Here is a 13914-nt window from a genome sequence, read left to right as displayed (position 1 = left end):
ATGAGGTTCAAATTAAACTCTAAAGATTGACATTTTTGAATAAATCTTTTTATTATAATTTTTTCAGGTGAGAGACATTTTAAAAAACGAACACAAACACATACAGGATCTCAATGAAACTTGATGTTTCCTCAAAAATATTCCTTTTTCTTAACTCTAAGCGTACATCTTTCGAGGATATGATGGCTTGCATCTCACAAATGCTAAAAGAAAGTGTACTATGTATGACGTGCCCGGGATTCGATCACATACCCACTGGCTTAGAAGACTTGAATGTTATCCTCTACGCCACAGGCTGCGGCAAAAGTGATTAAAAATGATCTTCAAATCACATTTTGTTAAATTTTTCAAACAAAGTTCAATAACTCGAAAATTGGTTGAGATAACAGCATTGTTATTTTGCTCTATTCGGTACATTTTTCTAGAACATTTGGTATTTGTAAGACATTCCTGTTTCGAGATATAGCGAAGGAATCAAGTATCCCCAGGGATCACATATTCTCACTCTCCCCTATGCTTATGCAAAGCGACGACGATGACAGTTGGGTTGAGATTTTAATCTCAATACACAGCTGAGATATGTAGAGTTGTCCACGTTTCCCCCGACTCTACCCTACATAATATTCTCATATTCTCTGTTCTGAATATATTTATGGCTTTTCTTGCTGATATTTTGGACTACTTTTGATTGAATGCATAGTACATATAAGTTATCGTTATTTTTTATCATTAAAAGAAAGGATACAAAGCAGGAACGTGTTTTTATCATCGTCCGCAAAAGTTTTTTTCAATTAAATTTTAGTTACAAAAATCAAAGTTAAACGACGAAGAAGTGCAACCACCACTGCGGTTTATCATTGGAGTGATTACCGGAAGGCCAGGGGGTTTTTTTTTCAATAATATTGATAGGGAATTTCATTTAGAGTTTAAGAAAGGAAATTTAAAAAGTTCTATCAGCCGTTGTTTATTCAAGTCTTTTTTTTCATATTGTTTTGTTCGAGTTTTTCCAAGTTTTTTCTGTCACGTTAACGGCCAACGTTCCAAGGAGTTTGAAAAGGAGGAATCGTGGCATCTGAAAGTGACGGGAATGTGTTTCAAATAGTTTCTTCGACAAGATTTGATACAAGTCAGTGATTAGATAAGTGTCCATAAATTTGCCCCAACACCTTTTTTTCTTGTTGTAATAGGTGAGCTAAAGATAACACGCAAAGTTTTTCGTGGCTTGCTACGATTGCTGATATGTAAGAAGAATCTGGAAAAAAGGTTCTGTGAAAGTAATGAAATTTTGACAAGGGCCTGAGAAGAACAGATAAAGATTTTTAGAAAAAAAAACGATTGTGATAAACAGTTGTCTACAAGAAATAACCAACATAAAAATTCTTGCTTGCTGTAAAAATGTGATTACCTGTTTGAATTGGCGTTAAACCTTGGAGTTTCGGGTGAGATCAATCCATTTTATTTTTCTCTTTCAATTTTACAAATACATTGGCACTTTATTACTTATTTAATCATAAAAAGCGTTTGGCAGGGAACTCCACGCTTCATCCCTCCCTCGTATCTGCAATGCATGTTTCATGTATCAGACACTATGTTGAAAAGAAAAAATGAGGAACGCAAGTTTTTCATTTTCCAGGATGCATACAAGTTTTGGCCATGTTGGTGTAAGAAGAAGAAGAAGAAGAAGAAGAAAAGAAAGGATGCATATTTTTCATGTAACATACATATGTTTTGTTATGAAAGCTATCTCATGAATTACTCATTGTTCAATACAAACAAGTTTACATCTTTAAACGTCTCCATGTGTTCATTTAAGAAAAAATATCACTATTGATTTCAAATAGTTACCATTATTGTGTACTACCATGCGATAGTGTTTACCTTTCTAATTTTTATACTCCTTCATCACCTCAACTTTTTCTGTTTGTTCTTCATGAAATAGTATAGTTTTCCCAGCAACTTCAAGCATTACTCTGCATCTCGTTGCCTAATCTTAACCATAGTTGGTTTCGCCATACCATTCCGCGGAATGATAAATTCTATGCATTGAAAAAAAAAAGATAATAACTCGATACCTTTGAAATAGTGTAATAAAATCAAAGTTCCACCACACCGCCACAACATTTCCAAGGGCCGTACTTTCCAGCAGCCTTGTACCTATGTATGCTGGATGGTATTTCTGCCGAATGCGATAAAACGGGCGACGAGTAGTGGGTGGCTTTTGTGGTATTATTTTTGCCTGAAGGCGAGCGATAAAAGGAAAAGGTGGCTGAGGAGGAACGAAGAGGTGGAAATTTGATGTTGTATGCCAGCGATCTGTGGAGATCGTTAAATTTATATCGCAAAATAGAGAGGGAGCGCTATAATAGGACTAGGACTAGGAGGAATACACGAGATGATATGCAGAGGAGCGGAGGACAGGAGAAAGGGCATGAGGTGGGTGGCAAAAACGTGAAAGTATTCTCCGTCACAAAAATCATCAAATCATGCGCACACTGCCATAGTGACGGTAGTTTTGAGTTAAAAAAAATCTCGTTTGGTAAACGCAAAGTTCTTCCAAATAAATTAATAATGAAAATAGTCGGAGGTAAACGGTTGATAAGACACTTTAAGGTTACCAGCAAAGCTGCCGAAAAAAATCTGTATTTTTTGCAAAAAATATTCTGACTTTCTGCGATTTGACCCAAAAATTATGTGATGGTTTTCTGTTATACTACTCCTCATTAATTTTAATGAAAACGCATGACAAATTGGGTATTTTTTTACATTTGGCATCAGAAAAATCAATTAACATAAACAATCTTATCATATTTTTCCAATTAAAAGTTAGAAATCCAAAAGTTTTATATACATTAAAAATATAATTAAAAAACGAGTTTCTGGGGTGAAAATTTGCTCAAAATTTTGTGAAATTATAGATTTTTCTGTGATCTCGGCAACCTTGGTTACCAGTTTTGTGTAGGGAAAACCTTTGTTTTAAGGGAATTAGAGATAAATACTGTTGCGATAATTTTTACTTGATTTCCAGCTTAGGTTGAGAACTTGTTATTCAGAATCAACCTAAGGTACTTTGTCTTCAAATTTACTTTATTCACTTTGGTTGTAGGAGCATTTGAACACTATTTTGAATATATATCGATTAAACCTATAATGAGTCTGAGTGTCTCAGGTGTCAAGGAATATTTCTGGATTTAGATTTGATAACGTCGTTTGAACAGGTTTTTGAGATTATTCGAGCATACACAACTCTCTTTTTTTATTTCCTCACCTAAATTTACTTTCAAATAACAACATGGGTCAACTCATAAACTTTGTATGTTATTTGGTCAATTTGGATATGGTAGTCCACGATGCCAAACCATTTTTCAAAATCCAAAAAAAAATTTTTTTAACAGTTAGAATCTGGGAAAATAATTTACAAAAAAAATTTAAAAAAAAACCCAATGATACGTTAGAAATGTAGAAAATTTATACAATTTATCTTTTTCATTTTATCTATTGTAATAAAGAAGTTATGGATCAAAGAAAAAAGTGACCCATAGGCCATGATGACCGACTCTGTCCTAATCCGTTGGAAGTTTAGCGGCTTCTAACTTGTTTCAGATGCATAAAGAAGATTCTATGATATCCTTTAAAAAAACAAGAGATCTTAGCCCTGGCAAAACCTTCTCTTTTATCTCTTCAACCCAAGGGATTGAAGTCAAATTTATTTATTTACTTGTCTTCGAATTACACTTATTCGCACAGACTGCTTATGACCTGCTCATTCTAAGTCTAAATGCATTTTTGGAAATGTTAAAATCAAAGCGATCACTGATTTCATTGAAGCGTCTACAACATGAAACTAAGGGACTATTAAAAGAATAAACAGTACGAGATAACGGTAACCGGAACATCGGTAGGTGGTGCAGAGTCCGTGAAGGAGCGTTGAATGGTAAGCGGTTTAGCAGTGCGTTGCAGTCGATGTTGTTTGCTAGCAGGTCGAATACGAACATACGTTGCAGCAGAGTTCTTCGCTGGTCGAGAGTTGGCAGGTTAATCAATTGAGTAGTAAAATAGGATCATTCCACGGTAGGCGTCGGAGAGCATATCGGAGGAACCGTTTTTGAACTTTTTCGATGCGATTGATGTGAACTGAGTAGAACGGTGCCCAAATTTGTATTCCGTACTCCAGTATGCTTCTAACGTGTGTACAGAGCAGAGTTCGCAGACAGTAGATGTCTCTGAAGTTCTGTGTGTTCTATGAAAGTAGGCTTTGCTGATCGATGCGGAGATGTGTTCATCGAATGTCAACTTGGTGTCCAAGACGAGGCCCAAGTCCTTCACAGAAGAAACTTTTGCTATAGTCTCTTCGCCCATGGTGTATTCAAAATATAAACAGGTTTTTTTTGCGTGTAAATGTTATTGAGTAACTTTTCTTCGTGTTGACTTCCATTCCATTTGTCTGACACCAAGATGCAATAGCATCTAAGTCGCAGAGAAGCGCTAAGTAGTCGGCTCGATCTTCAACAGTCCTAAAAAATTTCAAGTCGTCTGCGTAAAATAATTTGTTCGATTGGATTACGACTTCGAGATCATTTATAAATAATACGAACAACAGAGGTCCAATAATACTACCTGACGTGATCTGAAATGTTTCTGATAGAGTTGCTCCAATTTTCACATACGCATTGCGACCTGTTAAATAAGAAAGGATCCATTGCGTTAACCATTGCGGAAATCCCATTCTATTAAGTTTGTCGACCGCCAGTATGTGCGGGACTTTGTCGAACGCTTTACTAAAGTCGATGTATAAAGCATCTGTTTGGATTTGGTTTCGCATGTTGTCGATCAGCGATGAAACAAACGACATCAAGTTTGACGTGGTTGACCTTTTGCGCATAAAACCATGTTGACAAGGCGAAATCAACTTGTGGACTGAAGGGTAGACTGCTTCGTGGATCAGCCGCTCGAAAACTTTGGGAATGCAACTAAGGATGGAGATTCCTCTATAGTTCTCGACGTTTTCAACGTTTCCGGATTTGTGAATAAGTGTTATGGAAGCTGCTTTCCAGGCTTATGGAAAAATGCCCTCGGTTAAAGATCGATTAAAAATTATTCTCGCAGGATGGTACAGGCTCGTAGCACATTTTTTAACAAATAGCGGAGGAAGCTGGTCAGGACCGGGATCTTTCTCGGAATCTACTGCTTGCAGTTTGGATAGGACTTCGTCATCGGTGAACGTAACAGGCGGAAGGACCACGGTGTACTCAGGCAAGCCATTCAAGTACGATTGATCCAAAGGTGGTAAATTATTACTTAACACTCTTCGAAAGAACGAAGAGAACATATTTGCAATTTCCAGCGGGGTGGTGGCGGAGATATTATCGTAAAACATGTTGGCAGGGACATCGGCGCCGGTTATGCGTTTGTAAATATAGGACCAGAAATGTTTTGGATTGTTCTTCAAACTCCTCTCGATGTTTTCCGTGTAGATTTGAAAGTGGTGTGCGTTTAACGATTTATAATTTCTTTCAAGCTCAAGCAGTTCAAATCTGTTCTGATCGCTCTTGTGGCGAAAATAGTGTTTCCGGGCTTTGCGAAGGCGATTTCGACATTTCACCATGGTTGATTAGCATGAACTTTACGTTTACGTCTTCTGGTTGGAACGTTTTGGCGTATAATAGCAAATAAAATCGAGTAAAAGTATTCTACTGCGTCGTTTACGTTGTCGGCTGTGTCCAGCATGCTCCAGTTGGCAGTACAAATTATTGCATTAACTAAATCATAATCGTATTGTTTAAAGTCGTAGTAAATTTCGTCTTAAGATTCGATGTACTGTGAGAAATCGATGGTCAGCTTAATAATAATCGGTTGATGGTGCTGATCAATTCTCGAAAGAGGTTTTGGACATTCGAAAATCTCAGATCTGCTTGGATCGCTTACAAATGCTAGGTCAAGTAATCGTCCGTTCGTGTTGCGAAAATTGTTAACCTGACAGAGACCAAAAAGTCCTATTGATTCAATCAGAAGTGATTCTTGTTAAGCGCTAACATTCAACGGAATTAAACAACCGATATCATCATCAATGACCTAATGAAGGCGTGGAAGATTATAATCGCCAACCAACACAATTTCGTCATGATCGCTTATTTTCTCTGATCATTCGTTCAAGCACGCGACGTATTGCTCGTACTGACTTACGCTTGAGTTGGGTGGAATATAAACATTTCCAACATATAATGAGTGGCTGGCTAATTTAGTCTTAACAACGATTAACTCCAGGTTTACAGCGTTCTCGATCATTACAGAACCGCTGTTTTTGTCGTTTTTTACGCCGATCAAAAATATCACCGCGTTGGTATTGGCTAGTGTTTATCGAGCGATCGCGCCTATGTATCGTGTATCGGTTAGTGAGCTCAGAGTTCGTAATGTTTTCGTTTAGCCATGTCTCTGTAAGAGTAATGACGTCGTAGTCGGAGCTCAAAAGCGCCAAGTAAAAGTCAGCTGTTTTGGTTTGCAATCCACGAACGTTTTGATGGTAGATTGTAGTATATCGGTCAGGGAGCAAAGGCGTGTTTGAGTGTTTTGTGGTTCGTGGTGACTCAGAGAATTGTTGTTGTCGATCAGTGGGGCGTGTTGAGTGAGCTCTAACGACAGATGGAATGCTCTGAAGTGTTTGGTGTTGGTACGGTAAGATGCATTGAGAATGAGTTCTGTGGAAATCACATAATGCCAAAGTGACGATATAAGGACGTCCGCGGTGTATAGGTATGGGAGAGGACCATTACGATAGCGATTGATAAAGACCGAACTCATGACGAGTGCCTGTGCCCGTAGACGTGTCATATAATATGCACTGCGGATATTGAGTTTGACCCACACATTCACCCTCCTCTCCGAAAAAGTGAAGGAAAAATTTATATTAAATTGTATACGTATTCTCAATGACTTCCAAGCATTGGGTTTTCTTCTCAAACTTGTGATTGAAGCTCTTTCCAGTAGATATTTTAACTCTCATTTATAAGCAACAACTTCTGCTTGATTGCATTTTTTAGCACATATTGTTTTTCACAATACATCTTCTCTTCGTAAGGTTTTACGTAGCTTACGTAGCTCTTCTTCCTCTTCAGCTTCACCGCTGCCTCCCCGACCCTTCTGCATGTTTTTCCTCTTGACGCGTTCTGGACGGATGTGACGCTGGCGGATCAGAACACGAACGTGATGGTACGACTTGACCAATCCTAGCTTGAACACTTGAGTCTGCAGAAAGCGTTCCAAGAAATCTTCAATTTTGGGACCCAACACATAATCGAGCTTCATGAGAGACTCGTCGAGCACACCGATACGGATCAGCCGACGAACCAGGGTGTTACCTTGGAACAGACGCTTGTCGTTCTTCTCTTCCAGGGTCGTCAACTCTCCGGCCGCCTTACGGATCTTGGTCAGCGTGTACTTGACGCGCCATACCTCGCGCTTGTTATGCAGACTGTGCTGTCCGATGATTTTCAATTCCGCATCCAGGCGCGACTTTGCAAACGGATAACGTGGCGTCACATAGGTCTTTGAGAAGACCGACGGAATGCGGTGGTTTACCATGATACACCATCATTTCTAACTGTCCACTTATAGGTGTTGAATCGTCAAAATTCCACAATAAAAAAAAACGCAACTACTAGTGCTTGATCAACTGACCGAATTGCATGAGCCACAGCAAATCTGCCCTATGTATTTAGATAGCACGTGTCGCAGTTCGTAAGGGTGGCTTGGAACCAGCGTAATCCACAAAATATAATTCTCTACAGTTAACAGAAGTTCTCACATTGCGCAACACTCTTAACTTGCATATATTATGCACATTTAGGTCACAGCACTTACAGCATCGCATTAACTAGGCGCAGCATATAGCACGCATTCAAGTACATCACACAGGTCCCATCCAGGCGCAGTCCGTTTGGCTTGCATTTAGGAACAGCACATATCTCGCATTCAGGCGTAGCCCATTTGGCTCGCATTTGGAGCAGCACATAGCTCGCATTCAAGTCCAGCTCAATTGGTTAACATTTGCGCATTCAGGCGCAGCACAGCACAATTAGCTTGGGTATAAGCACGGCTCTTAAGATTGCAGTATATTAAACTCGCAAATCGACGCGGACTTAATATGCAGACACAGCTCGCAACTAGGCGCTTTCAACTGGTGCAGCTCTTCCAGCTCGCAATCAGAAAAGACCTATTCGGCTCGTAGGCGCAGCTCATTCAGCTCGCAATACGGCGCAGCAAAATATGCTAGCAGGCGCAGCTCTTCCAGCTCGCAATAAGGCGCAGCCTATTCGACTCGCAGGCGCAGCCCATTCATTCAGCTCGCAATAAGGCGCAGCATAGTATGCTCTCAGGCGGAGCTCTTCCAGCTCGCAATAAGGCGCAGCCTATTCGGCTCGCAGGCGCAGCTTACTCAGCTCGCAATAGGGCGCAGTATGCTCGCAGGCGCAGCCTATCTGACTCGCAGGCGCAGCTTATTAAGCTCGCAATCCGGCGCAGCAAAGTATGCTCGTAGGCGCAGCTTTTCAAGCTCGCAATAAGGCGCAGCCTATCTGACTCGCAGGCGCAGCTCATTCAGCTCGCAATACGGCGCAGCATAGTATGCTCGCTGGCGCAGCTTTTCAAGCTCGCAATAAGGCGCAGCCTATTTGGCTCGCAGGCGCAGCTCATTCAGCTCGCAATACGGCGCAGCAGAGTATGCTCGCAGGCGCAGCTTTTCAAGCTCGCAATATGGCGCAGACATTTTGTCTCGCAATTCACGGCAGCAATACTAGCAGGCGCAGCACACTCGGCTTGCATTTCAAAACCTCTTATGAAGTGGTTAGACTTAGGAAGCTTGTCTCACTCAAAAGGCTTAATCTTTAAACCTGTTTTTCGTAATCAGTGTTAAAAAAAATTTTATATCTCATTTTGGCCCAAAAATCGGCTCCTGGAAGGATCGCCAAATGTGGAAATCACATAATGCCAAAGTGACGATATAAGAACGTCCGCGGTGTATTGGTATGGGAGAGGACTGTAGAGGATAGATGAAATGAATAAAAAGATATGTATATAAAATAAGAAAGTTGAAATAGTTCGAAATTTCACATGTTATTGGGTTTCGCGTATCATCGTGTAAGTTGAGAGCGAGCGAGAAAAATCCCAAGTTCTCAAACAGGAGCAGAGTAATTATTCAGTTGTTCTACGACTATTGGATTATACCAGTGTTCGGCACAAAAGCGCTAATCCGCTAATCGCTAGTTAGTTCGCTAACTTTTTGTTAGCGGTTTAATTTTGGCGCTAAGTTTTGATTGAGCTAGCGAATTAAAAAGTTCCGCTAATTTTCGGTTCCGCTAATTGAAGTCCGCTAACATCCAATGCATCAATCTCTCGAATTATTACTGATATAATATACTTCTTGTCATTTTGTTAAGGTGACATTGAGTATCATTCTGACCCCAATTTGTGCTGCAAGCTAAAATTTTCACTTCTAAAAGTCTTAGTGTAGGAATGCATAATAGAGTCAGAAAATTTGTATTTTGGGTCATTTTTTCCCTTTTTACCACTTCTTTTCGCAACATTCACAGATAAAATAAAATTCAATATGTAAATGGCGTTAGACAATACAAAACTACATCTTCCACATTTTTAAAGTTACTGTTGTAATTGTTCGAAAATTCGATTTTTTTTTAATTTTTTGAACGAGAGGTGATACAATTCTAATCTTCGACAGATTGTGTTTTGTTCATCTAAATATATAAAAATTCGATCAATTCATCTAACTTCCAATAAAATATTTAAATTTTAATTATTCTTATTTATATTTATTATTTATTCACCTATATATTACCAAGCCGGAACAAATATCAAATTCTTCTTTTTTCAACAACCCCCCCTTTCCTCTTCTCCCCTTCAATTATCGAAAATTCCAAAGGGGGAAATAAATACAGTTTAAGGTAGTTTATTGAAAAAATTTATAAATTCCTAGCGAATTCAAACAATTTAAAGAGCGTGAATCAGACTGTGAAAGATGATAATTGAATCAGCCCTTGGATTCGAGATTATTTCTCAAATTTTTCATCTAAAACAATTCAATTTTTCGATATGGTGAACTGTAGATTGCATGCATGTTCGTTGCATGCAAGCTTTTGTCCAGTTTGTTCCAATTTATTGAAAATTTGGATTTTTTTTACCACCTTCGTGATGTTTCAAGTTTAAGTGTCAAAAAAAGAATTTGAAATTTGTTCCGGCCTTATTCAGGGTGACAATAGAAGAATTTGTCCTGCCTTATGTGTATCAACAGTTAGTGATTAGCGATTAGCGCTTTAAGCGTGAAGCGATAACTTTTTCGGTACATTTAGCGTTTTTAATTAGCGATCGCTAACTTTGAATGAGTTAGCGATTTAATTAGCGGCGCTAATTTTTCAGTTAGCGATGCCGAACACTGGATTATACGGATGTGCGTTGGTAAAGTAGAAAATAGTTAGAATCGAACGGAAACTGGCGGATTCGACAATGGCGCAGTTGAGACTCCCTCCGCCAGGTAAGTTATTGAGGTGATATTGAAAACAAAGGAAATTATCTTAGTGTTTCGTCTGGGAGAATTCAAGTGAAGTGAACAGGAGAAACAATTTTAAATGTTTTGATATGGCAGAGCTCTGACGCAGGGGCAGAGCTCTGGTTAAAAGTAAAGAGTTTTGATAAATGGCAGGCTGATAATGGAGTTCTGATGTAAGGCGCAGACACCAGATACCCAGACTGATCAGTGGCGCTTGAATCCATACAACTACAAGTCGCCCAGAATCATACGCCATCTGTCGGGGCATCGTGAAACTACTGTGCTTCATCAAGAAAAAAATTACACTTGATAATTAACAAGCCAAATAAAAACCGTCTTGATTGAATCACCTATTAGTATTTGAAATCATATCCCAAATATTTTCATTATCGTTTTTGTCTTCAATGTTAATTGTTTACTTTAATTTACTGTATCATAATAAGAGATGAATGGTATACAAACAATGACTGTTGGTCGATTGAGATGAAAAACCCAACGTTATAGCGCTCCTTAGTTCAGAGCCAATTAATTTTGAGATTCAGTTTTGATTTCAAAATTAATTTATCCGGCTGATTAACAGTATGAAAATTATAATGTCTGTTATAAATAATTCATTGAGTTCGGAATTGTTCGTCTTAATCTGAAAGGTTGACTGCGACCAAAAAGAAAAACTATATATAACTCCTTGAAAAACTTGAATTCTAATTTATCTTAACTCTTTCTTGGCTCGTACCTTGATAGGTTTGAGGAGTGAAATAAGTTATTGACACATATTGAAAAATATTTAAATGTGATGAATGTATTGATAAGATCTTTAATCCTATTTGCCGCTGGAAGTGTTCGTGACATAATGCTGCTAGTTTTACTAAAACTTATAAATTTTTGGAAAAATAACCTCAAAAACGACCGTGTTTGTCGACCGGGTATTTTCCCTGCTCAAATGTGCGTGAGAAATGTCAAAAAACAACTGTAATGACCATCTCGCGTGAGCTTTCATTACGTCGTAGGAAACATCTTGAAAATTCACAGAGATTGCTTCAAAAGTTATCAAAACAACTTTAAAATTTGTATTTCACATATAGAATATGTTGTCCAGGCTACAAATATTCTAAATGGAAAGAAGTTGCTACTAGTTTAAGTCAATTTTTTTTCGTAATAAAACTGTTTGTTTACATTTTGTTTCATACGACGTAATGAAAGCTCACGCGAGATTTTGGTATAATTCTGGACTGGACTGGGAAATTAACCTTAAAAGCGACCATGTTTTAAGACTTTTTTCCCCATCTTAATCCGTACACGAGAGTAAGTGCGCGTGAGAAATGTCAACTTAAAAATCTTTTATTCAAAAAAAAAAAAATTGTTGAAAAACTGCACTGAATTTGGAATATTTCAAAATGTATGTTTCAAATCCATTTCTCTTTGCTTCCTAAATTTTTCACCTTTGACATTCAACCAAATTCTTTGATTCAAAGTTTTGTTAAAACCATATTTCGAAAGTAATTTTGAATAAGGGTCATTTAAATGTTCCTTGACCGATGCCAACTAAACTTATACATCGATTTCAATGCCTTTCCACACCACCAAAACGAATTTTGAATGGTAAAAGAACAGTTCTATCTTGATGCAAACGAAAGTTATTTTTATTTTCTTGTCGTTTTATGGAATGTCAAATATCGTATGTCTGTGTGAGTGAATTCATTTAATGTTTTGATTTTGATGTGACGAATTCACGTTTGTTTTATTTTACCCATGGATAAAATCAATTACACGTGCGATATTCAAAAACTGGTTCGAAATTTAACCAAAAAAATAATAATGAAAAAATAACTTAACAACAGAACAGGAAAAGCTAAGCTATTCTTACTAAACAGACTCGGATAATTGAGATTGTTTGTCAAGAATCATCATATGTCATATGAAATTGTATTAAATTTGCAGGAAAATGTATCATCTCAAAGCTAAAAATATCTTTTCCACAACTGCCTCTTCCAGTGGGCGGTAAGAGGGCTAGTTTGATATCCAAGTTTAGTTAGATATTTTGAAAAGAGGACATTTCTCGAATGTGACTAAATTTTTCATAGAACGAGGAGTTTTAGGATTTATTGGAGAAAAAAGTAAATAAAAATCTGACACAGGTTTTTTGTTGTAGATGATGACTTAATGGTATATTTCGTTGTTGCGAATTTCATTAAGCTTCTTCTGCTAACAAAACATTGCTTTACAATTTTGTTAAATATTACCTCTACATTTGTTTTATCCAGTTTTTGTAAACCTCTATAAATGCGGAAATTCGGCTAGGCGAAGGGTTTTGAGAAACTCTAACTGAAAAATGATTATTCAACAAAATTTCCATCCAATTTCGTCCATTCAACTGATTTACCAGTTCTAAACAGTAATATAATTTAAAGCCACATTCAATATACTGTAGTTTTGCAATATACAATCAGTGGAATGTTTTTACGATGTCATTTATCGTTTTCTCAACAAGTCCTAGATCGTTTCATAACTATTTACAAATAATTGGGTTGTCACAATATTTTTCTACTTGGGAAACTTGAACTTACCCTTGGCGGAGGTTTCGGGGTTAACGAAATCCTGCAGTTGAAAGTGATCTTCACACATGAAGCCAAAGATGTCATAAAATGGTTATTTTTCAACCACAATGCAATAAGGAAGTGGTGCAGAAGATCTCAAGTTTTCATTCAATTTTCATTTCTGTCGAAGTCGATGTATTTATAATAAGCTTTATGGTTGAATTCTAACCACATTTGGTTAATGCGCTCCAATTCAAAAACGGTTCTTCAGTGGTTTTCGAAATATATTGTGTAATTTTTTTTTATCAAAAGTAGGTAATCAAAAACGACCGTGTTCATCGCTAGATGTAAAAAAACAAATAGCACAATGCAAATGTGTGTGTGATATATCGAGATTTTTCCTTTTGTGTATGTGGCCGTTAGTTTCACGATAACCCGTAGATAGCGCTGCGGAACAAGCGCCAAAATCAGCCTTCAGTGGTCAGTCTGGGTATCTGGTGTCTGCGCGTAAGGGCAGAGTTTTTGGATGGATAATTTTTACAATTAACTATTGAATCGGAAACAAAAAAAAATTGTAAAGGTTGAGGCTCTGACGCAAGGGCAGAGTTTCAAAATGCAATATTAGAAGGAAATCAAAAAGAAAATTGAAAAAGGTGATGTTTTGACGCAAGGGCGGAGCTTAGTAGCAAAATAAGAGAACTGACGCAAGGGCAGAGCTCCAATAAAGCAGGAGAACTATGACACAAATGAAAAACTCTGAAAATACAGCAGTTTTAGAGGAGTGAAAGCAAGTTAAAACATTCAATGAATGGGAAAATAAAAGATGAC

At 37.7% G+C, this 13914-nt stretch overlaps 2 protein-coding genes across 4 annotated transcripts in view; both read right to left on the bottom strand.

Moving 5' to 3' along the window:
• LOC129745291 (E3 ubiquitin-protein ligase ariadne-1) overlaps positions 1 to 13914 on the bottom strand; it is a 66801-nt gene that overhangs the window by 22644 nt on the left and 30243 nt on the right. The gene's annotated exons all lie outside the window — the stretch shown is intronic.
• LOC129747868 (40S ribosomal protein S9-like) lies at positions 6460 to 7575 on the bottom strand. Its single transcript, XM_055742246.1, has 2 exons — positions 7089 to 7575; positions 6460 to 6692 (listed from the first exon to the last, which is right to left on the bottom strand). Exons 1-2 carry the CDS (start codon positions 7573 to 7575, stop codon positions 6460 to 6462), a joined length of 720 nt encoding a protein of 239 aa, XP_055598221.1.

This window comes from Uranotaenia lowii, chromosome 2 (assembly GCF_029784155.1).
Source record: "Uranotaenia lowii strain MFRU-FL chromosome 2, ASM2978415v1, whole genome shotgun sequence".
Lineage (NCBI taxonomy): Eukaryota > Metazoa > Arthropoda > Insecta > Diptera > Culicidae > Uranotaenia > Uranotaenia lowii.
Note: the sequence above shows the minus strand (reverse complement) of the source record. Positions and strands in the feature narration are given on the sequence as shown.

Bases quoted from the DNA above. Each gene is read 5' to 3' on its own strand.
- LOC129747868 (XM_055742246.1), bottom strand. From the start codon at position 7,575: ATGGTAAACCACCGCATTCCGTCGGTCTTCTCAAAGACCTATGTGACG. The intron at 6,693-7,088 runs GTAAGCTACGTA...TGATTTCCACAG, and splicing joins TGAAGAGGAAGAAGAGCTAC to AACTCATTCTCAATGCATCT.